At 38.2% G+C, this 24,778-nt stretch overlaps 6 protein-coding genes across 7 annotated transcripts; 2 read left to right on the top strand and 4 right to left on the bottom strand.

The window, feature by feature from the left end:
• Positions 1-412: 412 nt before the first annotated feature.
• LOC115623817 (arrestin domain-containing protein 17) lies at positions 413-1,961 on the bottom strand. The gene is made up of 3 exons (XM_030518360.1): positions 1,848-1,961; positions 463-1,331; positions 413-418 (listed from the first exon to the last, which is right to left on the bottom strand). Exons 1-3 carry the CDS (start codon positions 1,957-1,959, stop codon positions 413-415), a joined length of 987 nt encoding a protein of 328 aa, XP_030374220.1. The 5' UTR covers positions 1,960-1,961.
• A 1,864-nt stretch (positions 1,962-3,825) lies between these two features.
• Positions 3,826-6,512, bottom strand: LOC115624282 (arrestin domain-containing protein 3; the record flags this gene model as incomplete). The annotated part of the gene is made up of 4 exons (XM_030518905.1): positions 6,401-6,512; positions 5,807-6,132; positions 4,173-4,815; positions 3,826-4,115 (listed from the first exon to the last, which is right to left on the bottom strand). Coding segments are annotated over exons 1-4 (1,371 nt in total), but the record flags the coding sequence as incomplete, so codon positions are not given.
• A 1,881-nt stretch (positions 6,513-8,393) lies between these two features.
• On the bottom strand, positions 8,394-11,586 carry LOC115624093. The gene is made up of 3 exons (XM_030518683.1): positions 11,385-11,586; positions 9,092-9,877; positions 8,394-9,005 (listed from the first exon to the last, which is right to left on the bottom strand). The coding sequence occupies exons 1-3, from the start codon at positions 11,497-11,499 to the stop codon at positions 8,815-8,817; spliced, it is 1,092 nt and encodes a 363-aa protein (XP_030374543.1). The 5' UTR covers positions 11,500-11,586; the 3' UTR covers positions 8,394-8,814.
• A 981-nt stretch (positions 11,587-12,567) lies between these two features.
• LOC115623484 lies at positions 12,568-19,630 on the bottom strand. Its single transcript, XM_030517853.1, has 5 exons — positions 18,761-19,630; positions 16,616-16,968; positions 15,665-16,553; positions 14,663-14,839; positions 12,568-13,473 (listed from the first exon to the last, which is right to left on the bottom strand). The coding sequence occupies exons 1-5, from the start codon at positions 18,873-18,875 to the stop codon at positions 13,346-13,348; spliced, it is 1,662 nt and encodes a 553-aa protein (XP_030373713.1). The 5' UTR covers positions 18,876-19,630; the 3' UTR covers positions 12,568-13,345.
• Positions 19,631-20,436: 806 nt separating this feature from the next.
• On the top strand, positions 20,437-21,635 carry LOC115623992 (pyridoxine/pyridoxamine 5'-phosphate oxidase 1). Its single transcript, XM_030518563.1, has 3 exons — positions 20,437-20,622; positions 20,695-20,766; positions 20,841-21,635. Coding segments are annotated over exons 1-3 (753 nt in total). The 5' UTR covers positions 20,437-20,621; the 3' UTR covers positions 21,521-21,635.
• A 273-nt stretch (positions 21,636-21,908) lies between these two features.
• Positions 21,909-22,957, top strand: LOC115624246 (pyridoxine/pyridoxamine 5'-phosphate oxidase). Of its 2 annotated transcripts, none has more exons than XM_030518867.1 (4): positions 21,909-22,021; positions 22,080-22,230; positions 22,289-22,722; positions 22,780-22,957. In XM_030518867.1, exons 3-4 carry the CDS (start codon positions 22,408-22,410, stop codon positions 22,843-22,845), a joined length of 381 nt encoding a protein of 126 aa, XP_030374727.1. In that variant the 5' UTR covers positions 21,909-22,021; positions 22,080-22,230; positions 22,289-22,407; the 3' UTR covers positions 22,846-22,957. The 2 variants fall into 2 exon arrangements, with proteins under 2 accessions (XP_030374727.1, XP_030374726.1); XM_030518866.1 differs by having other exon boundaries at positions 22,284-22,722.
• Positions 22,958-24,778: the final 1,821 nt, after the last annotated feature.

The following is a 24,778-nucleotide window of genomic DNA, read 5'->3' as shown; positions in this document are numbered from 1 at the left end:
ATGTTCATTTAACGTTTTGAAATACAAAATTGTATGAATATTTAAATATTTAATGAATTAAATATAGATATATGTTTTCTTTAGCTTTAGAGCATTTTCTCGCCTTCGGCGTGCTCCATCTCATAATAGAGATAGCGTGGCTTGAAGTCAAGTGATTCTCCACTCATGGCATGCTTTATGCCTTTGTTTGGATTGTTGGCCGTCATGAAGTCTGCCTCACGAAACGTGGAAGCTGTGGCAGTAGAATTTAACTAAAATTTATTCATAAATTTAATTGAAGTGAAACTTACCCAGGGAGTGCATGGAGACACTGAAATTCGGAGCCGTCAAGTTTGTGGCTGTGGGCGTTAGTGCGGGCGCTGTGGCAGCATTCAGCTCATCCATGGATCGGGTAACAGCCAAATTGGCCACACTAGCACTATGCATATTGATGGATAGTCCCTCCCGCATGCTCCCGATTACCACCGGCACCTGGGCCATGATGAAGCGCGTGCGCTGTGTGGTCTTCGCAACCACCTCCACCTCATAGCTCAGTTGCAGGCACTGGCAGGAGACCACCTCCAGCGAAGGTGGCATTTGTGGCACCGTCAGCGTGTGCAAATGCTGGAAGAGTTCGCTGCGAGGCGTGTTACTGAGTTGATGCACACTGCTGAGCAGATTTCGACGCTCCAGCTTTGTGTCCTGACGCTTCGGCTTGCCCCGCTGCTGACCCGTGTATGTGGTCAGGAGATTGAGCTTATAAATCAGTTCGCTGAGCATCAGTTGTTGTGGATTGTGCAGTCGCACATGCACTGAGATACCCTCGCCAGGTGCATAGCCACGTCTTGGTATATTCAGCTCCAAGAGCAAAGGTCGCTGCCAAAATTTCATGCGTGGTGTCCGTTCCAATTGCTGCTCATCCAGCGGCTCATTCAAGGTGGCTGACTCGTGCCGCAGATCGGCATGTTGAACCACTTGCAGAGTGCGGTAATGTGCCACCAAACGCTCATTTGTGTCGCCGCCCAGCAGCAGCACCAGCTGTAACGTATAGCGTATGTGCCCATATTGTCCCTCATAGGAGCTCGGACAGTTCTCGGGAAGTGGCACGCTGAAGGCAAAATGATAAACGCCCGCATCCATGATCTTGTGTCTGGCGGCCTCGGAGCCAATGAAATAACTCGTGCTGGCCAAATAGTCCACTCGTTGCTCAAATGCTATGGGTTCCTTTTGTTTTCCCTTACTCTTATCAATGACGACCACATTTTGTTCCTGCGGCTGCTGATTCTTCTTCTTTTGCTTTTGTGGCTTCAACCAGGAACACGCTGCATAGCCATTGGCCTCTAAGGCAATGGCTGCAAACAAAACAAAGCGAAAGGAAAGGCAAGGGTTAGTTTGTTAATAGGAATATATCTTTCTTTTCCACAACAATTTGAAAAACTAAAGGTATGCAACAATATAAAATAATAAAAATAAATCAAAATAATTTTGTTTGCTATTTCCCATCAATCGCATTATCAACAAATAAATTATGAAACGACAAAAATGAGCGAATTAATTGTTGTTCTTTTTGTTGTATTTTAAAATTACTAAGCATTATTTCTCTTACTTATAAAACATTTGATTTGACGACTATTTCAAAAAATTGCCTTTATATTGCAATATTTCAATTATATTAAATAAACATCTGTTAGGCTTTTACAGGATTTAACTGCATTAAAGCTTATCTACAAACACTTTAGCGGTAATCTTTTAAATTATAAAAATGTTTCCCCAATAGACCACTCGTCTGACTCACTCTGCCTTCAAGTATTTGGTACATTTTGGCTTATCAGCCATCAGCCAGCACTGGCGTCGTCTGTGACTCATACCTTTGATTAATTGGCGCTCGGGCAGCGTCAAGTAGATGTTGCCATTAACCGTCTCGCCAGCCTGGTATTGTCCATTTGGCCTGTCCAATTGCATGTCACAACTCAACGTCATATTTTTTGATTTGGCCAACTCTGGGGGGCTACTACTGTTTCTATAAATGTTGTTTACTGGCCAACTGTTGCTCGTGCTGTGTCGGTAATAGGCCAGTGCTGTGGACTCTTAAGCTCCAATTTCTTATCAGCTATATCTAGAATATGTAACTACGAATATTATCTAATCTAACTCGGGCAATACGTCGACCTTCATTAGAAACGCACGCGCTTATCGTTCAATAGCAAATCGTTATTACTACGAGTATATGCAGACTGGCCATAAAATAGGCCCGAACTTAATTAAATTCAATTTGAATTTTGCATTTCATAGCATACTATTGGGCGCTCTACTGAGATGAGTGCTATTGGTCCAAGATCATCAACTTATCTGAGTTTAAATCGAATTTGATTTTTTTTTGTTATGAACGAAGCACCGCATTATAATAATAAATTGGGTATTATTGGCATAAAAATGACATAAATCAGAATGAAATATTGATGGCAGATAAAGCATTTTCCCAGAATAGCACACATGACTAATATAAATATTGGTTCAATATATTTGATAATAAGTTGGTCATTTAACGAATAAAGTAGTCTATAAATCTAGCTGCTGCTCGTGTTTCTCGTTTAGTGCTTTGGATCAATGTTTTAAGAGAGATTGGCGTTTCGGTCAATTTTATTTGTTGTGGGCCCTAAAAAGATATATACTCGTATACATATAACGTTCCCGTTAAAAGTTTCGCTTTTATTATAAACTAAACAAGTAAAAATGCTAAAGTCGGGTGTCCCGACTTTGAAATACTCTGTACATATGTTTAAAATAATTATAGAAATTTAAAAAAATTAAGAGAATTAAAAAATAAATTTGATTGATTTTACCTCTCTTGGTATTCGAACTTACGTAACGAACTTGCACATTTACATAGCAATTGCGTCTATGTGAGTGTACTTATGTACATATGCTTATGCGCGTCTATTCGTGTCTGTGTAAGCATGTTTGCAGTCAACCAAAACTTCTTGCTAAATCGGTCTATCATAGTGAAACTTGGCATACGGACAAGCTCTAAATCAATTATGAAAGGCATTTAATTTATGCCAATGAAGTTCAAAGTAAGATTATATATTGAGCTTAATTTGAAAAGACATCGTATTATTTATTTAAAAGCTTTAAACTAGTTTTGAACGAAGACCATATCTGACTCCAAGGCCCGAGCCATAAGCCTAAAACAAAGCGAATCAAACCTTTCTGATAACAGAGTTGACATCCAGCTCTGAAAACATTAAAAAAAATGCAGCCCGTTCGGAAGAGATAGAGTTTGTAGAAAACGAAGGCTCTTCAAAAATATTTTCAAAATGAGATATTTAAAAAGAAATTATTTCAAATTGTAGATTAAATAGAAATGCTTAAAAAAATGTTGCATTATTTCACACATCTTTATTGTCCAATTGAACACTTAAGAGTGCACCTAAAATTTACTGAAGTGAATTAATTTTGTATACATATGCATAAGTATTATAATTATTCAATGTATAAGTAAATAGATGAGTAAATAGGCACTAGATGGACAATTGGGCACACGATAAGTTCGGGTTACTAATAAAAATGGCAGTTAATGAAGAATATTCGTAGGTGCTCATGTAAATATAATGTGGACTGAATAGGCAGGCCCAAAAGGCAAACCTTGCTTCCTTAAATCCTAATCTAGTTCCTAAAATTAAGATCGCATTGCGAACTTAACACTAATGTGTTGTCAAAAGACAGAAGCACTTAGAATTGATGCTCTGCTTGCTGGTCGGATTGTTGATGTCGTTGTTGTTCGTGCACCTGCACTGTAACCTGTTGGACAGTTTTACAAGCTGCTTCTTCTTCATCTTCTTCATCGGCATCTACCTCTTCAACGCCATCCTCGCTTTCCTCACAAAGTGGACCACACATCGAGCCAAAAGTGTCCAAGCTGCGACCCGTATGATCGGTGTCCAATGAGCCATAGGAGCGGAATAAGCGCAAGTCGAACGCTGAATCCTCAAGTCCGCCGTGCGCCGGCGCAGTGCCTATGCACGTGCTAAAGCCCGGAAACTTTGGCAAATTTATGCGCTGATGCTGTCCTGACAATTGACTCTCCAGGGTCTGCAAGCTGCCAGCCAAGGTTGCAAAACTGAAGGACGGTGGCACTGCAATTGGAAAGAGAAGGTGAGTTGATTAATTGGGAAGATCTGAGTCATTCTCACAGCAGCTGTCGTAGGATGGTGGCTCATCGGCCTCGAGTACTTGGTGTGTCTCATCCACAGCCGTTTCCGACTCTGGCTCCTCCGCCACTGTCGGCTGACGAGGCGGTACGCGTTCTATGAGACGTTCACGCTCAGGTGTGCGCCTGGCCGCGGCTTCGGCTCTCGCTAATAACTGGGCCTGCAACTGTTGGAGCGGCTTTGTCCCAATCACAATGGGCACCGATAAGTCTGTGTCGTAGTGGAAGTAACCCGTTTTCAGTCTCACTTGAAGCGTATAGTGCACGAATACAATGTAGTTGGGATTCAGGGTGGAGCGTGGCGTGTCTATCGGCACACAAATACTGGACTCGTACACCCGTTTCGACAGACGCAGAGTGCGTTCCGTGACGGCCTCCTTGCACAACGTCTTGGTGTAGAAATTACGCTTGACAGGCTTACGGGAGAGAAACACAAAATGCTGCTTTATCGAGGCCTCGAGTCCAATAATGTCATAATGCGGTGATTGGTTGTCAACCTCCACAGTGAAGGGCACATCTTGCAGGGGCGTAAAACCAGATGCAGGTAGTGCCAGACTGGTGCATATGGGACCCGAGATGCAGGGCCAATGGCAGAGGTATTTAATGTTCTCATCCTTCACCGGTAACTGTAAGGGAGTGGAAGGATAATGAAAGAGTGTGAACGCAAAGATAGTTACGACAAGAAACAGATATCACCTATCTCAATGCCATAAAATATCACATAAAAGAAACGACAAAACTAAACACAAAAGATATCACAACCTAGAACAAAAGAATGAATCAGCACTGTTGATTCAATTCAAGCTATGGCTACTTTAGGAATTTGAATGGTATGTCCAACAAGGCTTCAAAGCTAAATAAAAATCTCTGTGCAACAAACTACACAAGAAAAAGCAGACCTCCTGAGTAATCAAAACATATAGTATTCCACTTAAAATTAAGTAGTATTCAATTTAAAACGCATTAAACAAATATGTCTAATAATGTAGTCACGGACAAAAGGAAACAATAGAACCAAAGCAATTGGCAGTGACTACAAGGTATGCCAAAATATTCTAATTTTTAAGAATTTTATCATAAATTAAAAGGGAATTCAATATAATTAATTTAAAATCAATACAATCTTAGAGAAATCCAATGAATCCATTAAACTTCAATGAAAATCAATGGAACCAAAGAACATTGGAACCCACTAATAATTTACTACAAAATGTTATAACCCACTAAAAATATAAATAAATGCAATGTATTTCAATACAATTTGCTTAAGATTTGATGAAAGAAAATAGAGTCCCACTCTTGGTCAAATCGATGTTGCCAAGCTTATGTGTTTTGTTCTGTTGTTTGTTGTTATTTATGTTAAAGGTTTATCGAATACATTGATGGTAGGAAAGATAAGAATTCATTACAGAACACAGATATGCATTATATTTAAGCTTGAAGTATAAAGATAATTGTGATCACCGTTCTTTGCACTATTTTGAAAATAGAAATTGAAGCTAAAATCAATAACTAATGGTTTTCATTTGTAATCAAAACTAAGATGGGTCTTAAAATCATAATATGCATCTAAAATATAATTAAGCCATTTTGTATATCTAAATATTTTACACTTACTGCAAACTCTGCATTGTAGTTGAGATCGAGTGTTTGGATCACTGTGATGGGCTTGCGAAAGACCTCATCGAAGCCCCAGGGCTTGTCGATGGTCAGGGAGATGTTGTAGGCGATATAGCCATAAGGTCCTTTACACGTGCTCGGACAGTCGGGTGGAATGCGCAGCGTCAGGACATAGACGTGCACACCAGCGCGGAAAAGTGAGTTATCAAAGACGTTGGTCCGTGTGTGCAGATATTGTTGATGGCCCGAATAATTTGCCGTCTCACTCTTGCCGCTCATGGACCACTGCACCTTGGCCTCTCCCTCCAGCGTTACATAGACGGCTGAGGGGGGAAAATATGTGTAATGACAATGAACGATGAGTTTACTGTTTACTTAAGCTACCGCAACACAAACAAGTCGCAAGGAGCAAGGAACGATGGGTTTGGCTTGAAAAGAAAGAGCAAATAACAAAACAATATTTTCGCAGAAACAAGATTTGTCTTGAGTTTATGGAAAAATGTTATTTAGGCAGCAAATGTTTTGCAGTTGTGTGTGGAGTTTTTGTTAATATTTCATGCATTGTTTTGTTTATTATTATTATTTGTTCACCATTCACACGCTTCACTTTATCGGTGCGCAATAAAATGCGTCCACTGATATATTCGCCACTGTTGTAGGCCGGGTTAAGGCGATCCAATTGGAACACACAAGTTGTGGGCATGGCTAAAATGTGTTGGATAATTTGTACAGCCACTTCATCACAATTGCCAATTATTTTGTTTGGCTATTTGGTTGTTGCTTGGTGGTTTTGAGCTGAACTTTGCGCTCCTCTCTGCGGCACAGCCAGACGCGCACTGAGGCCTCAACAGCTCTTTGTTGGTCGCAGCATCCGCCGCCTGGCTTTCGCTTTTTGTGTTGGGACTGCGGGGCAAGGCGCCTGAATCGATAAGTTGGCGCCATGCGTCTGTGTAACTGTCTGCTTCTGGTCTAATATTTCAAAACGAAACGTTCGGAAATGGAGCAAGCAACGGCTTGTTGGTTGCCCCTTTCAGTTTCTTTGTTTTGCTCGGCGGCATCCGCAGAGCCAGGAGGTGGCGGCGAGGTCGGCGTCCGCCGCCCTCCCTAACCAGCCCAACTTTTGCGCACTACTTTGTGTGTGTTGTTTTTTTTTTTTTTTTGGCAACAGCAACGCACAATACAAACAAACAACGATACCAACAACAAAAAGTCAGACAAATTTTTGGCGGCATTGAGAATCTTTGTGCCTATGCCTATGTGTGCGTGTATGTGTGTCTGTGTCTATCGAGCCTCTATGACGTCGTCATATGCCTCATTACCCTGTCAAAGGCCGCCACAAAATGTCACCAAATAATTTAAAACTTAATTAAGAGCTGTTGCGGTTTCGCGGGTTCGTTACTCGACATTGTGGCCCACGCACCGCCCGATTAATTTGGCATGCATAATTATTTTAATGAGCTCGACATGACCCATTTGCCTGCCACAAGTATGGCTTCCACAGCTAGTGGTAGCGCAATGGCGTCGAAATAGAATTGAGGATTATTTAAATTAGCATAAATTGAAAGGGTTTTCTGCTGAGTGCTTCCAAAATAATATAAATGCATAAATAAAGCGGATATTTTTAGCTACTTAGCGTCAGGATTAATAAATCATATATTTATTCAACCACTTGAATTAAAGGCCAAATCACGGCTGACATTTTGCTACTGCAATGTTTCACAAATGTAAGGGTATAAACTAAAATGAAGGAAAGTTCTCGTTTTTCTATTCTATATCATGTGAGATATAATACACATTTTGGAAAAAGGGACAGCACAACTATTTTCACTATCTTTCAGATATATTTAAAACATATAAATTCCAATATTTTAAGAAACAATTATTTTTATTTTGAAGCAATTATCAACATCAGATATATGCTTGATGAGTGTGCTGTATTTGCATCATTCGTAGGAATATAGATGTCAGTCTAACTTTTATTTGAAAAAGATCATCAACAAACTATTTGAGTTAATGATTTCATGGAATTTTGATTGGCCAGCTTTTGTATTTTTAAGATTTGCATTTTCTTTAATATAATAAAGTGCTTAGAAACAATTGTTCTTAATGGTTTACGAAAGCTGATCGCCGGAAGGGTAAGGGTAGAGACAAACAATTCACTTAATTCGTCCTGCAGAGAAAGGAATGTGCCTGAGAGCCACTCATGCCAATAAACTGGACATCACAGCAGACAACAGATGCAAGAAATATGAGGTACCAGTAGGGAACATTTTCTCCGTCGCTACAATAGAGCTGGCAATACAGTCTTCCAACGCACTGTTGGTGTTTTCACACACAATAGAACGCCGATGGAATATTCACAATTCACCAAACTGATCTTCAATAGCCGGAAACTTGGTTTACCGATTTAATCATTTAGATTCTTCTTATAAAAAAACACTGTTAAGTTACACGGTAACTTAAAAATTTAACTTTATAACACAAACAAACCTATTTTATGTTTACCGTTCAAATCAAAATATAAACAAAGTGGAGTAGAAAAAATACATAAAAATGTCTGTATATTTCAAATCAATTTTTTAAATCAAAAATACTGATAGTTCTGTAAAGCATTTAAATGTTTCAGTATATTATATATTACTTATATTATAACATCTGTTTATAAAAAATGTGGAGCTTAGCTCATACTTTTGAGCTTATATACGAACTCCAACCATTAAATTCTTTGCATGCCATTTAAAAGGTTCCATTAAAATTAAATATTCTGCTTGGCCTTTTCTATTACATATGCACAATGGAAATCATTTACTTTAAGACAACAATGCGCAGTTAACTTGAATTACAATCAAGTAGTAACAGTGTTATGCCAGCGCTTTTTATCCGGTTTTTTTTTTAGCAATTTCTCTCGAAAAAATACTGCACTTGCCAGCTTTCATGCAAATGAAAAAACCGCCCATGTAAATCAGATATAGGTCAATAGCGTAATCATCGGCTACTTAATACACTTAGGGCAGCATATTTTTATAAAAATAATGCAGAGCCCACTTGACATACGACTGCTTCTTCTGATGCTTCAGTAATTTGAGGCGATCGCATTGCCTGCTGATACCGAAGGCGTTGGCTTCTCTGGAACAGCTGTGCGGCATTAACTGATTGAATGGAGCGAACAGCTCGTTTTGGCTCAGCGCAGTAGTGGCTATTTAAAAAAAAAAAAAAAACATAATAAACAGTTGGTAGTTAAGTAACAATGCTGTTTATAAATAACAATAACAATCAGCTTACCAAGGTTGACAAAACAAAGGGGCTGAGAATCGACATGGGCGAGCGGATCCGTTTCCATGGGAGGCGCCACAGTCCCCACGCAAAGCGGCAACCTGATCGATTCGATATCATCGAGAGCTTCCAAATAATAGCTGATCTCGATGAGGTCCTGGTCTGCCGTATCACTCATAATGGGCGCTGTCAATGGCAATTGCAAAGCACCGTCTATTTCAGAGCTCTCGTCCAGCACACGAAGGACGCGCTTGATCTTCGCCTCCGGTGTGTGGCTCCGATAGGTGATGCCTTGACAGAGCCGTATATTCAAGTAACCATGGCTGTGCAACCGCTTGGGAATTAATTTATAGGCCACACCTTGTCCCGGCACAAACACAGAGCGTTCTAATTGCAGCGAAAGAGTGGGAGTTGTGCTCTGTAGAGGTCGAAGGCTCCGGAATTCCACGCACTTCCTAACGATCAGTCGTTGTTTGAAGCACTTGACGTATTTTCCACGCCTTTCGAGCTCCACCTGAAGCGTATAGTTGATGGAACCGTACGGCAATTGGCATGTGGCGGGCAGTGTGTGAGGCAATTGGAACTGAAAGCTTCCCAATTGTGTGTTTCCTGGCAGCAGCACCAAAGCTCCGGCCAGCTTTTGTGTCTCCCTAATGTGTACTTTGTGGCCTGTGTAGTTCAGTCTGAGGGGCTTGGCATCGTGGGCGCTATCATTATGTTCGATTTGGGGCTGTTTAAGAATAGCACGCTCACTCCAATTTGTGCTGCTTTGACCGAGCAATGTAATGTTGATGGCTGCCGAATGGGTCGTGAGTAAAGTAATTTCGTTATTGATTTAGATTGTAGATAAATTATAATGCAAGTAGACTTTAAGGCCTGTTGGCATTTCCGAATTCCATGAAATGTGTCGAAATGTTCCATACTTAACAGAGTGAGGAAATATATGATATTTATTGTAAGTAAATTTAAGAATTTTTCCTCCACCTTTGATTCGAAAAGTGAAAAATTTTTAATAGCATATTTTAATTTTCAAATCCAATCGATTTATCATTAAATATTGACAAAACTTTAATAAAAAAATCAATTTTTGAGTGGCTAATAAAATGGCATTTATTTTTCATTTTTCATTCAAGTATTAAATATTTGCTTTTTAACAGTCCGTTTAATGAATATTCTAGAATTTTCTAAAACAAAAAAATCCATTAAAAGAACATAATTTGTATCCAAACTTCGATAAACTGGATATTTCTGAAAAGCGTTATTTGTATACAGATTTTTAGTTTAATATTCCTGAGTAGCACATTGTAAAATTAAAGAAATTAAGAAAAATATCCAATATATTAAAAAAAATATATATAAAATTAACAAAAGATTAAATTGAAAAATAAAAAACGAGTGGATATTTGGTAGTATAGTCTAATAACGTCCATGACAACAATTGGCTATGACTTTTATTTATTTTATTTTATTTTTGAGGGTTTCTCATCGAAGCTCTAATTTAATATTATTTAAATTATGCATTAAAGAACCGATTCACCCATTCAATATTTCCCCTTCAAACGGCTGCCTACTAAAGCGAATTTTCTCTAGTCTCCTTTGGTGATATTTCAACATTTTTAAATGCATATTTTAACAATTGATTAAGCCATATAAGAAGTATTTACTATACATTCTTGAAAACAATTAAATAAATGAATTCTTAAATGTCAGAAACTGTCATTGTTCAAACGTACTATATTATTAAGTACATAAGTCAAAAAGAAATAAGTAAACCTAGACAACAGAAGGAAGAATATAGAAGGTACATAAGGGATGCAAACTACAAAACGACGAAAGCTACAAATTTGAGAGGATCGGCTGCCCAGGAATCTAGTTCTGCAAAATCATGAGAGGATCAACAACAACTCTATGCCTTGACGGGCAGACGGTCCGGCAGAAGAGCCAGCGAAGTTTAATGATTGCAATAACTTTTGAGATTCTTAAGCTTCAAATATTTAATCTAATTATCAACTTAATGAACTTTTTTTTTTAGCAATTAAAGCACTTTAATATATGGTCTTTTTGTCGTTTTTAGCAGTTGAAAAACATGTTCATCCAAGATTCGCTCTGGACCACGTGCTCACCACTCATCACAATAATGCCAAACCTTTTATCTAATCAGCCCCAAATGACTGCACGCCGTTTATTTTTTGTCAACACCACAAATTCATTAAGTTAATGATGCGCCGAGCACAGAACACACGCAAGCACACGCATAATGCAAATAAGTACAATTTTATATACAAGTATGTACAAGACTCACCTTCCAGTGAGACGGCCTTTTTGCTAACCAGGAGGGTGAGTGAGCCCGAAATTTGTTCGCCAGTGTAGTAAACAAGCGCTGAGCGCAACAAATTAAATTGACAATTTATTGGCATTCTAAATTATTTTTCTGTATAGTACAAGTAGTCGCATGCAAACCGAAAGAGGGCTAATTATATTTGTATAATTATGAGCTAAACAATCTTTTTGTTGTTTAGTTTGTTAGGCACGATTGCACGCAAGCACGCGACAATTTTATTTAGCTGCGAGTTTAGAGAATTTTTGGAGCTTCGCCGTCGAGCTGCCGAACACAAATGACAACTGTTGCTCAAAACGCTTTCCTCCAAGGCACAACAATTGTACGAATTGCTTGTGGCTTGAAGTCGGGAGAGATGCCGACGACTGTTCTGACACAAAACATACGCCCACAATCAGGCCGAATTAAGATACGTTTTTGCTTTGCTTTTACGACGCGGCTAATGGACATAAATAATGAGGCGCCGCTTGCAAACTGGCCCGAAGTTGCGATCGAACTGCTGCCATATGCATATAGTATTTGTCCGCTTTATCATTGCAGTTTGCTGCACTGCTGCATTGGGCCAACCAGTTGAGTTAGTTGCATGCCACAATGTTTGGCCATAAGCTGGTCCGAAGTGGATCAGGCAGTTGCCAATAAACTGGTTCTAATGTTTTGCGGCTGATAACAACAAGGAGTTGCAGCTGCGGCCAACAGAGAAAGGCAGCGCCAGAGAGCGGAAAGAGAGAGAGTGATGAGAGGGAGAGAGAGAGAGAGAGAGAGAGAGTGAAGAGAGAGCAGCTTGCACAGCGCCTTGACAAAGAAATGTTTGGGCCAAGCAGCAGCCATTTAATTATTTAAATGACTCAAAACATAATAATTATTATGCCGGGCGTTGTAAAGCAATTAATTGCCTTCAATTTCTTGCTGTTCCCAAAACGCGTTCATTAAAGCGTTTGTTTCGTTTGTGTTTTGTCGAAATTGTTGCGCGCCCAGCCACAAAACAAGTTTGAAAACAAGTTGCCTTGCCGTCTACAACTAAGAAATTCATTGAACTCTATATACGTACTATATGTATAGTAATGGTACTTAGCTGCTTTTGCAATAACAAACGAAAACAATGAGCAGACGTGCTCCATTTTTAAATTATTTATTTTATAGTATAGTATAATGTATTGCTTTATTGAATTAATTGAAGACAGAGTAGACTTAGAGTGTAGACTAGTTTCAAATAATGTTTCAAAGGGAGTACAAAGCTGTACAGTGGTACTTAAATATATATTCTTAATTTAAATTAATTGTTTTATGAAAATACAAATCAATCATTGCTAACTCAAATAGGTGTTTCGAATTTTAAATTCTTTGCATTTACTTTGTTTCTAACATTTAGAAATTGTAAACGGGTTATTAATTTCAGTTAAAATTGTGCAATTGCCTTTAGTTAATGCCTAAAAGTACGCTAATTAATTACTATAAAATTTCCTTTAATTGTTGTTAGTGCAGACCTCAAAAGGGATAGGAAAATTTTCAGAATATTGGGTGAATAAAAGGTTTTGGCCAGAGGACTAAAGAGAGAGTCGCAAAGTTGGGAAGAGTTCGGGAGGTAATGTCAGAGGGACAGGGGATTTCAAATCAGAATAGTTAATAAGATAGTGAAAAGTTGTTAATAAATTTAGTAGGACTACAAGTAATTGCTATATTCCTTTAAAGTTTCGCTACGTTTTTCGCAAAATATACTATACATATATATTTGTATATAAGTAGTACTATCGTGTTTATATAAAAAGTTGTTCAATTTAGATTCCATATCAGACTTAAAAGCTATACTGACGCACTGCTTTTCAAACTCGGTTAATAATGTAATATTTTGATTTCAATTTTGCTTGATTAAATAAGTTTATATTGCTGTTGTTGTTGTTGTTGTTGCTGTTGTATACGTAGCCATATCATTTCTTCTCATAGCGCATAATTTTAGCGAAAGTTCCAGTTGCTGGGCTCGTAGTTTCCTCCTCCGAAGCTGCTTCCGGCTGCAAAGCGATTCGCAGCTGCGAATTGCTCTCATCGTAGAGTGTCTCTGTGGTGCGTGTTCGTATGGACGGTTGGGCGGTTTATTGGGCAGGTGGTGCACATGTTGGGCATTGGAATATGTTGCGTGCGGGGGCGGTAATAAGAGAACAGAAATTCACAAATTAAGCATAATTGTTTATCAACACAATGGACTTAAACTAAGAGCAGGAAAAAAGTTAGAAACAAGAGCAAAAATTCGTAAATGTATTAATTCTGTTCCATTGCTTCGTAAATCAACACTCTTTGAGTGTCGGCTTAAATTATAAATTCTCTGTTAAATATCAATATATTTCAGTTATTTTAAATATTTAAAATGCATGTAAATAGCATAAAAGTTTCATTTGCATATATACTTGTTAATTATATTATATAGGTATGTTTAACAATAAAAAAGTGAAGGAATAAAAACTACATCTGATAGCGATTACGTATTTTAACAATAAACAATTTTATTAATTTTTGAAAAAGAAAAATACAGAAAGTGTTTAATTTTAATTTTGTTGATACGTGCAAGTTGTACTAAATATATGTACTATAAATATGTAAGTATATGTTAAATATTTGTAAAAAAAAAAAATAGGAATAAAAATATTTTATTTATTGCAGAAATCCATATGAAAGATGAACTGAAACAGACAGACGACGAAACAGGACAAAAGCTCAAAGAAGACAGACCACAAAGGACCGCACAGGACAGGACAAAGGACTGCACAGGACAGGACAAAGGACTATTAACAGAAACAGCCACAGGCATTTTGTTATGAGAACCAAGTTTAATGAATGGACAATGGTTGGTATATCATTTCGAACTACAAGAACAAGTTCGTATATAAAACTTGAAATTTTGAAACCTTTGCAATGTTACAAGTACGTTTGTTTGGAAGAGTATTACAAACAGACCACGGTTCGGGGACACATCTTCCATATATTAACAACATAGCTATCCCCGCTATGATTATCAAACACAAATGCTTATTAAAAATTGTTTTCTAACTACTTTTTAAATGTAAAGGAATAAAATTAGTGGAAAATGGAATAAAATGCCACTCAGCCATTCAATCAATTTGCAATTTGTTTGTTTTGCATTCTGTTATATTGCTTTGCACTTTTGAAGTTCTTTAGTTCATATTGTTTTTTTTTTTTTTTTTTTGTAACAATTTGATTTTATGTGTCGGATTCATTGGAATCATCACTACCGGGCGGTATGGTCGGTGTCTCATAATCGTAATAGACCGGATAACGTGGCTTAAAGGGCTCACTTGTAACATCGCCCTGTGTTGACATAATGCTGCTCATGCTAACATTTGTCAAATATTCGGTATCATCGTAAAATTTTTCACTTAAAGCCATTGCATCTTCATATGAGGGCGGCACTGCAATCAAAATCAAAATGTAAATCATTTAATTATAGAGATAGTTAGACTAAGCCTTATGTTGTGAATTGAACTTTTGGAATAGCTTGCTTAATCATAAAGATTTTGAATTGTATGTGTATGCTTGTATACTTGAAACTTCTATTTGTGGTGTTGGTACTTCATTTTCCAAAGAATTGATCAAATAACTTAATAACACAGCTTAACTACTTTTGGCAAGGAATATCTGAACCACTTCAAAACCAGAATCGAACAAACGTATAGGCAGTTTAGAGACAGGATTTGTGCCACGTTCGACTTAGTTTTTAATCCTCTTCTAAGCAAAGATTTAATGTTAAAGTCAGCTTTGAACGAATTTGAAAAAAAGTCTATAAATCTCGTATAATAATGTCATTTGAAATGCATGTCTAAATTACTTCTACTAACTACTTTCGAATCTGTTCAAATATAGCCTTTAAAAGTTTCCTTATCAATAAGCACATAATGTGCATATTTCACAAAGATCAGCTTATCTGCTTAGGCGCCTATTTAAGAGGTTTTTAAAGACATGGCTCTGAAGCACTTTTGAACCACTTTCAATCAAACTTAAAGCCAGCTGCATGGCTTAAATATTTTCTAAAAATTCGGAAATTTTTATAAATTGGCAAGCTAAGCCAAAGAATGAAATGGGAACTGGAGAAGGCTACGTCTAGCCTGACAATATAGATTCTCAGATATTCCTATTTACTTGTAATAAACGTTAACATTAAAACGACTCTTCACGAGCTTGAGCTTAAGAGTTCAAATTCACAACACTAAGGTGTATGGGTGTATTTAGCTATTTACTCATGGGTATATAGTCTGGCGGATTATCACTATCGGTCACCAATATCGCAGGCATTATGGCCCTAACGGCGGCAGTCGTTGGCGTTGACGAGGGCGTTGAATTTGTTGGGGTCGCTGAATGAATCGGCAGTGTTCCACTGACTAAACGTTGCGCTTGTTGTTGTTGATGTTGCTGATGATGTGCATGATTGTTGTTGTTGTTGTTGGTATTATTATTAATGTTACTTAGACCTAATTCTTGTTGTTGCTGTCTTCGCTGTTGGCTGCAACTTTGCTGCAATTGTGGCAGCTGTTGTTGTTGCTGTCGCTGCTGCTGTTGTTGTTGCTGCTGCTGCTGCTGTTGTTGCTGTTGCCGTTGCGTTGATATTTGTAAATTTTGACTAACTACTTGGTGCTGTTGTTGCTGACGATTGAATCGCAACAGGGCCTCAGGACTATCCATAATTGGAATGCTGCCAATGGTCAGCGGTATTTTAAGTTTCAGCTTCCAATGAAAGTCCGTCGGATTGACTATAATCTTAATCGAATAGTTAACGCTAATGGGACAAGTGGGCTTCACCGATGTGGGCGGTATAGAAGGCAGATCCAAATAGCCCCTATATACCTTACGGGACCAGCGCAAAACATTCCCAAACTGCTTGCGTGCTATCAGATGTTTGTCATAACGATATTCGTGCTGGGGATCATGCGACTCATAGCTGACCTCCTGCTTCAGTTTCACCTCACAGGCTGTAATGTCAATGGAGGACTCGTTATTGATGTACAGCACAAAGTGGATTTTCTGGCCGGGCGCATAGCCGCAGTAGGGCGTCGAGAATTTCACCGTCAACGGGCCCGTCGGACAGCAAAAGCTCCAGAAACGCTTTCGATCCAGTATCTCCAGGGGAACCTAAACAAACATATTCTCATGAGTCATTTGCCAAATCTAATATAATTTATGAATGCGCTTACCCTATAAATGGCATCTGCATTCAGATCCAAAGGCTGTATCACGGTAAATGGCAGCTTGAATGCTTTCGGCGAGCGGCCTGCACGTTCAATCGTGGTTATGATCTCATAGTGTATTTGTCCGTATTTGCCATCGAACGATGTGGGCAGATTGTCGGGCAATATGACATGAAATGTATACGAATATTCGCCAGCGATCCAGTCAATACTCGAGCTATTAGCACAGGATCCGAGCACATACGATCGGGACGACAAATACGAACGATAGGCACGACACATGGCGCGCTCACTGTCGCGCGGATAGCCCTTTTTTATCCAGCGTATCTTTGCATAGCCGCTGATGGTGACATGGATGCCTACAAGTTGGCAAACAAAATTATTGGAAGATAAACATTTAATCATTTTTTAAAGCATTTCTTCCATTTCTAGCAGCTGAACACTCTGACATCGTTTTGAAATATCATCGCTAAGCAAAACCATATTACTATTAGTGTCTAAAAGAAGCTTCAATTATAATTGCACTTCTTTATTTTTTAGTGAATATATATTCATATGTATGTATCTTGTATATATTATACATGCAGATTTCAAACATAAAGTAAACTATAATAATTGTGGTAAATTATCAATAAACACCGCATGCAGACAAGTTAATTCGAGCATAATATAAAGTTGTAGAAATATTTGCAATGTGTATCTACTAAAACCTGCTTTCAGTGAAATCCTTAACCGATTAGCAACAAGATAATCAGTAAATAAAGTTTCCACTCTTCCAAAGAAATACGTTTATTCTACGATCAGAATAAGAGTAAAATATTCAATAAGCAATATATTAATGAAATTAGCGATTCAAACTTAACCTTTTAATCGATAGAGAAAATCTATAAATATGAGATCGGTTACAATTCTTTTTTGAAAATATCTAATTACTGTTTGACAGTTTTATTTCAAAATTACGATCCATAATAGTTATAATATTTTCTGTTCCATATAGAATTATTATTATTATGAAAAATGCGCATAGACAACAATTGCTATTTAATTAATAAGACTATGAGCTCCAAATAGCTCTATATATTCAGTACCACGACATTTCGGAATCATTTTGAATTCTCTTCACAAGCTCGTAAGTAGTTTATATAATTGTAACTAAACAGAAGTGAATCTAAACAAAACATCATAATGGACTCACAAGGCCGTAAACTAAGAGAAAAGTGGCTCGTTACGAAGCTCTAAATATTTAAAATATTACTTATTAAGAAAGATTTTGAGCTCCGAAAGGCTCTAAAAATGTACTTAACTAAAGCTCTCACGGCATTTGGGAACCATTTCAAATTCTTTTCACTCTCGGGCGCTTTTTTAACTGACTTTCCCTTCTCTATGTTACCACTATGTTATACAAAACTAATCAGCCCAAAAGCAGGCAACAGAATTTATCATAAACCAAATTAGAATGCAAACTGCCCCCTCGAGGGCACACCCCAGTAAGCGAACAATTGCAACCACCTCTTCAGCGTCATCATCATCAGCCCACTTTCTCGTCGTTGTCTGCTACAGCAAAAACAAGTACAACAACCATAAGAGGCATTGCAATAACATCAACGATGCGCTTACCACGCCTTTAACGAGTTCATGGATAAATAAAAATGGCGGCATGCCAAAAAAACATACACAAAATGGCATTGCACTAAAAATAGCAAACATAAAACATTATAAAAGCGAGCGAACATACATACATATATGCCGATATAAGCTGAACAACAAAAAACTATGCGACTCGCCTGGTCACCTGAGACATGAACATGCGACAGCGATTAATTGTGTGCAACATTTTTTTGTGTTTTTAAAAAAGTAAAATGGCGACTTGTCGCAAAGTGAATGGCTGTGTGAGTCAGATGGAATGTCTAGTGGGGAGCGGGTGAGGGGGAGAAGAGGGACAGCAGCTTAATTATACGGAAAAGTGGAAATGAATTTTCATATGCATTTAAATATGACAATTAGCGAATGTCCTTCGCCTTTAGAAAATGGAATCATTAAAAGCACTTAAGCCTTATAATATTCAATTGCAACGCGTGAGTCATGCGTGTGTGACTTTGCGTGACTTTGCTGAGAGTGTGTTTGTGTGTGTATGTGAGTGCATTCGCTTACCTTTGATACGCTTTGTGGCATCAACGCTAAGATCGACAATGCCAGATAGTTCCTGTCCAGCATAGTAGACACCTTGTGGATTATTATCAAATGATATAAGGCACTCAATTGGCATATACTTGTATTGCTATATAGAAGCGCTTGATGCGTGTGTATCTATGTGTGTGTTTTTGTGTTTGTGTGTGTGCTTGTGTTTTGTGTTTATTTTCCTCTCGTTTTGTATCTTCTTTGTACTGTGCAAAAAGCAGCAGCAGCAGTGGGCCGCAATTGTAAAAATATCACTTGGTTTTATTTAAATTAAACTAAACGTAATTTTGCATTTTTGTCATCAAGGCATTTGCGCTTCTTCTTTTATTTTATGCTCTATTATAAATATTTCTCAGATTTTTCTGCCAAGCATTGCATTTTTCACTCCCTTTTCTTATCGCACACATGCAGCGTCAGCTTTTCTTCCACTACTAGGCGACGTAGTAAATTCTCTTTCCTCTTGCCTTCTCCTTCTTTTTAAAAATTTTTGTTGTTTTTTTTTCGACCGACCTCCAAACCACCGTGCTAACTTGTTCGCTTCTCCTCTGCCTTTTAACCTACTTTGCGTGTGCAGCGCCACATAAAAAGTTCTTCACAAGCACGGCACAGGCACAGCAAACCAGAGCAACAAAAGCAACAGCAGCAACAATTAGACACTCGCAGCCGAATTCGCAATTTCGCTTTTTTGATTATTCATAGTTTAACCATTCGTTGAATTAATTATTTATGCATAGAGTGCATATCTGTTCGCATATGTGTGTGTTTGTGTGTGTCTTTATGTATGTATATCCGCAGCCTTTCTCTATAATTCCTCGCTTGCGCTCCGCACTCGTTTCGCTCGTTCGCGCTCACACACGTCCAGCAGCCTTTAATGTTAAATTTGTTCTGAATTTGTTCGCATGCCATCATCGTTGGTTGCCAGCAGCAGCTACAACCACCCTCACAACAACAGCAATAACCATACGCCACCAAAACATGTCATTTGTTTGGAAACGATGAAAATGAAACGGATAAAAGTGTGTACACACTTGGAGCTATAAATTAAATGTTCCCAAATTTTCATTTTGTATTTTCAAATAAATAAGCTGGTATTCTTAAATTATTGATTTTATTTCCAAATTTAAAAGTGATAGGGGAAAAGCTGACATCTAAAGGAAAACTAAAATTATTTCTTACTCTTAAGACGAGTTTTCTGCATAGGGAAAGACATACCGAATCAGTTGTTTATTGTCTAGTCGTAATAATTCGCAAAAAATATAATTTTCAACCTAAAGGATATGGAAATATAAGAATGCAAGTAATTGCATTAAAAAACAATAAATAATAAAAGTAACATATATATAATAAGCTATTCAGTTCAATTTTGAATACTTTTCATTATACACACATACTATTTACATACGTCTAATAACAAAAATTAACGTTAAACTAATTTTTAACACACTTTTCATTGGCCTTACATTTTTTATAAACCAACAGTGTTTGTATTATTCCCACATTTTGAAAGCATACTTTTAGTACAAGTTCTTTGTGTAAGCGGTAGAGGGCGCTTTTATATAATTCACTTAATTTCTCACTACATTTTCTGTCTTTTATTCACAATATCTTTCAAAAATAAAAAACTTAACATATAACATTTTAAAACCCACATCAATTTATTAGCGATTCAACATTGTTTTGTTATTTACGCACAGAATTATCAATCCAATTCTAACCAGGTGGCAGCACTGTCGACAGCTCGCAACAGCTGTGCGCTAATCAATAAGCCCATTATAGTACTTGTAAAAAATCCACAATCCACTGATTAAAGCCATAATCAATGTGACTTTCAACAAGTACGTGTCTTTTGTTTAAATAAAGAACAGTCGTTTGACTTCTTAACCCCCCCATACCCATCCACCGCACAGTGCGTTCTCTACAGGTATTTGTGCGGAAAATGAGCCAAAGTCCAGTCCCGGCCGGCATACAGCAGCTCTCAGGTGAGTGCCAAAAAATAAACAAAACACCGCCCTTCTGTTAAACAGCGTATGTATGTATGTATGTTTGCTTATAGCGCTGCGTTTGAAGTACCATGAACGCAAAGATGCCTTCCTGGAGGAGAACATCAAGATAAAGAATCCATTTTGCTTGTTTCGCGAGTGGATGGAGCTGGCATTGAGTACACAGGAGATTCTGGAGCCGAATGCGGCAGCGCTGGCCACCGTAGACGCCGAAGGGAAGCCCTCAAATCGATTCGTGCTGGTGAAGGAGGCCACCGCTCAGGGCTTCACCTTTTTCACTAACTACGGCAGTCGCAAGGCGGATGAAATTGCCTGTAATCCCAATGTTGCCATTGCTATATATTGGTTGCCGCTTCGCCGCAGTATCCGCATTGAGGGCGTGGCCGAAAAAATACCCGAATCCGATTCACTCAAATATTTTCATCAACGTCCACGTGCCAGTCAGATTGGTGCAGCGGCTAGTCCGCAAAGTCAGCGCATTCCATCACGCGATTATTTGGATGCTGTTGAGGCGGATATTAAGAAAAAGATTGGTCCCGAAGGCGAGGTCCCACTGCCCAATTGGGGCGGCTATTTAGTGCGGCCCAACCTTATTGAATTCTGGCAGGGACAGACAGATCGCTTGCACGATCGCATACGTTTTCGACGCGGCAGTGGCGTCGAGAATGAGGTTGATGACAAGTTAGTGCATCTCGGAGACGATGGCTGGGTCTATGAGCGCCTGGCACCTTAGAAGGAATCTTAAAATATTGTTGATTGCAATGTCTTCCAAAATGCTCATATAATCAAAATAAATGCAAGTGTTGAAATGTTTAAAAATTGAATAAAAAACTTGAACTACGAATTTATTTTATTATTAAGTATTATATTTTTTGTAAATTACCAATTAAATCGAATCCAAAAATGAATAACTCTGCAATTTTGACAAGTAATTTATGATTTTCAAATAAGAATAATTTTTCTAATTATCTAATTCCAAAAAAACAAAATCGCAATTATACTAAAGCCTTATTTGATTTGATGACTTAATGCTCATTAAAATACAGATAGTTTGAAAAACCAAATCTCAAGATAAAGTAAAATCTGCAGAGTTTCGAGTAACATTTCCCACATTGTTTTAAAAACATCAATATATTTTCTTTTGATTTCTAAGCCTTTACACAAAATTTAAAAAATTCTACAAATAAAATGAAAATGCCTGCGGCAGCTTCAACGTTTAGGAAATTGCATGCAGGTAGGAGTTCGGCACAATCACATTCTACAAAGCTATATAGTCCATTACATATGAATAGCCGCCTCTAAACGTCTGACGCATGTGCCCAGTTTTGAGGAGAACATTGCGATTAAGGAGCCACATACGATACTGCAACAATGGCTGGCCGACGCACTGAAGCATGCGCCGCAGAGCAAGCCACGGGTCGCATGTCTGGCCACAGTAAATAGGTGGTGATATCTGACCAAGTTATACGAATATTCTAGTTACGCTTCCTTCACAGAACAGGCAAGCCCTTGACAAGCTTAACGACAGTGGAGCAAATTAGCGATGCCGGCGTCACATTCTACACAACTCTGGGCAGGATTGAAAGCAATGCGCCCGTCTCATTGCAGTTCCACTGGCCAATGCTGACGAGGAGTGTGCGAATAGCCGGCCGGGCTCATCGCTTGACAGATGCCCAGGCCATGGAACAGTTTCGCCGCTATCCGCAACATGTCCAGAAGAGCATTTGTACGGGAAGGAGGGAAAGGCATTTGGGAGGAGTCTATAAAAAAATCTCTTCATGCCTGCGCTCTCTATTCGCCCAAGAGGAGAAGCCGCAGTTAATGCCCACTAATTGGGGCGGCTATTTAGTGGAGCCCATAATCTACGAGTTCGACGAAATCAGTGGCGTCAGCCCCTGTACTGACTGCCTGCTCTTTCATCGCGGCAGTCCGAAGGTAACTCGTAACAGTAATTCTATTAAGGATTTATCTGATGACTGCTTTACATTTCAGAGCATAAGGAATCATACTGTCAATGATAGTGCCTGGATCTTTGAGAGTGTGCAGAAAATTCACTAGAGCCGTAGCTGTCCTGATTTGGGAACATTTCTGCAGCTTCTAATAACATTATAAATTTTCACAAGTTGGCTTTGGATGTTTCGATTGACAAATTAAATTATTGTATTTTCAATTATTTGTTTTCAAATTTACCATGGTAAGTCGTTTTAAAAAGCAACCAAAAGAATATACTTGTACTTAGCATTAGTGGGGTAATTTTATCGATTTAAAAGAGTCAAACGCTTACCATAATTTTCAGAGGAATATTTTTAAAGTTTTAAGCAGAAACGTGTTTTTTTCAACTCTTCAGTATTCTTCCATTTGTCAAAATATACAAGTATTGGTTTAATATATTTAAAATACAAATAAATAAATTTATATTCAATTTTGGTATTTGTTAGCCTTCTCCATTTCGAATAATTCAGCATCCAACTACCAGTTTTAATTAAATAAAACCACCATCATTGAAGTATTAATCTTTTCAGCTGCGCTTTTTCTTGCTGCCCCTGTCTGAACCAATCATGACGGATTAAAATTGTATAAACACAAATTAACGTCAACCATTTGACCTTTTAACACTTTTTTCTCTATATTCAATTTTAGGCTGTCAATACAAAATTTTCCCTCCAACATTTAAAATAATTAATCACTCAATTATCTGTTAAAAAAAAATTCAGTTGAGTATTAATCTTTTAAGCCGGGCTTTTTCTTTCTGCCCCTGTCTGAACCAATCATCACGGATCAAGAGTTTATAAACACAAATTAACTTCGGTCACAGTTTTTGCGATATTCAATTCGATTTGACCTTTAAATGAGAGTTTTTTCCGCTGTCAACATTAGTTTAGTTGAAATTCGCCTCAAATATTTAAAATAATTCAGTTAAAAATTAACCTTTTAAACAGGTGATTCTTCTTGCTGCTTCTACCTGAACCAATCAGGTGCGTTGAAAAGTTTATAAACACAAATTCATTTCGGTCACAGTTTTTTCGATATGCCATTCGATTTGACCTTTAAATGGCAGAGGTTTCTCGGTTGTCAACTTTAGTCTGACTTTACGCAAAGCCGTTGAAAATTTGCGGCGCGAACTTCAAATTAAATTTTCGCTCAAAACTTTTGCCATTTGGCAGTTAAATGTGTTGAAAATGCGTAATTGGAATGGAATTGAAATAAAATTAAAATATTGCCACGTTGCCACAAATTGAAAACAAGTTGTAAATAAAACGAGAACAAAAATGCAGCGCCTGTGGCTGCATTTAAAATGCATTAAAAAAATATGCAGCCTTAATTGGATGGCGTCGGTCGGGCGCAACAAATGAAAAACAAATACAAGTCTGGAGGCCTCTAGTAGGTTGCTTTGTGTGTGTGTGTGTGTGTGTGTGTGTGTGTGTGTGTGTGTGTGTGTCTGTGTGTCTGTGTGTGTTTGTTTGTGGCAGAAACGTGAAAATGTAATAAAATAAATACACGCAAGGCCATCGAGACAAGCATGGAGCGGCTTCTTAAAAATATGCACCCAAGCGTGAAGAGTAATGCCCTCCGGGATATGTTAGGCCGCAAACGAGAACAGCAACAAAAAGCCAACCACAACAGTGGGGGCAAAAAGGAGAAGAAAATGGTGGCACCAAAGAAAAAGGCAATGCCGGAAAAATGAACAACAAAAGCTCAAAACGGCAGACTGACTGACAGAGAGACCAACCTACCAACAGACCGAAAAACTAAGAGACAGAAGGACGAACAGGCAGGCAAAGAGGCAGCCAGAGAGGCCGCCATCAAGAACTGCCGACCCTCGTGGCAAAAAGCAGTGGAAGGCAAAGCAATATAAAATTTGTTGCATACAACGCGCCGCTTTAGGCGGAACAGGCAGGGAAAGCAAACAAACACGAACTTGTAGCGCGCCTTGCACAGCCTTTGTAATTTTACCTTTGTGTTCTTTCTGTTTCTGTCGCTGTTCCTCTCC

The sequence above is a fragment of the Scaptodrosophila lebanonensis genome, unplaced genomic scaffold, assembly GCF_003285725.1.
Source record: "Scaptodrosophila lebanonensis strain 11010-0011.00,11010-0021.00 unplaced genomic scaffold, SlebRS2 tig00000053-arrow-pilon, whole genome shotgun sequence".
Lineage (NCBI taxonomy): Eukaryota > Metazoa > Arthropoda > Insecta > Diptera > Drosophilidae > Scaptodrosophila > Scaptodrosophila lebanonensis.
This window is presented reverse-complemented; position numbering and strand designations above follow the sequence as displayed.

Excerpts from the sequence above, each read along its gene's own strand:
- LOC115623992 (XM_030518563.1), top strand. Across the intron at positions 20,767-20,840 it reads CGGCATACAGCAGCTCTCAG|CGCTGCGTTTGAAGTACCAT; the intron begins GTGAGTGCCAAA and ends GTTTGCTTATAG.
- LOC115623484 (XM_030517853.1), bottom strand. The coding sequence starts at position 18,875 with ATGCCAATTGAGTGCCTTATATCATTTGATAATAATCCACAAGGTGTC. Across the intron at positions 16,554-16,615 it reads ATGCAGATGCCATTTATAGG|GTTCCCCTGGAGATACTGGA; the intron begins GTAAGCGCATTC and ends ATGTTTGTTTAG. Across the intron at positions 13,474-14,662 it reads GACACCGACCATACCGCCCG|AGACACTCTACGATGAGAGC; the intron begins GTAGTGATGATT and ends CACGCACCACAG.
- LOC115624093 (XM_030518683.1), bottom strand. The coding sequence starts at position 11,499 with ATGCCAATAAATTGTCAATTTAATTTGTTGCGCTCAGCGCTTGTTTAC. Across the intron at positions 9,878-11,384 it reads AAAGGCCGTCTCACTGGAAG|CCATCAACATTACATTGCTC; the intron begins GTGAGTCTTGTA and ends CCCATTCGGCAG. Across the intron at positions 9,006-9,091 it reads CCTTTGTTTTGTCAACCTTG|CCACTACTGCGCTGAGCCAA; the intron begins GTAAGCTGATTG and ends TTTTTTAAATAG.
- LOC115624246 (XM_030518866.1), top strand. The coding sequence starts at position 21,976 with ATGAAAATGCCTGCGGCAGCTTCAACGTTTAGGAAATTGCATGCAG. Across the intron at positions 22,231-22,283 it reads TGTCTGGCCACAGTAAATAG|AACAGGCAAGCCCTTGACAA; the intron begins GTGGTGATATCT and ends CTTCCTTCACAG. Across the intron at positions 22,723-22,779 it reads TTCATCGCGGCAGTCCGAAG|AGCATAAGGAATCATACTGT; the intron begins GTAACTCGTAAC and ends TTTACATTTCAG.
- LOC115623817 (XM_030518360.1), bottom strand. The coding sequence starts at position 1,959 with ATGACGTTGAGTTGTGACATGCAATTGGACAGGCCAAATGGACAATAC. Across the intron at positions 1,332-1,847 it reads CGAGCGCCAATTAATCAAAG|CCATTGCCTTAGAGGCCAAT; the intron begins GTATGAGTCACA and ends TTTTGTTTGCAG.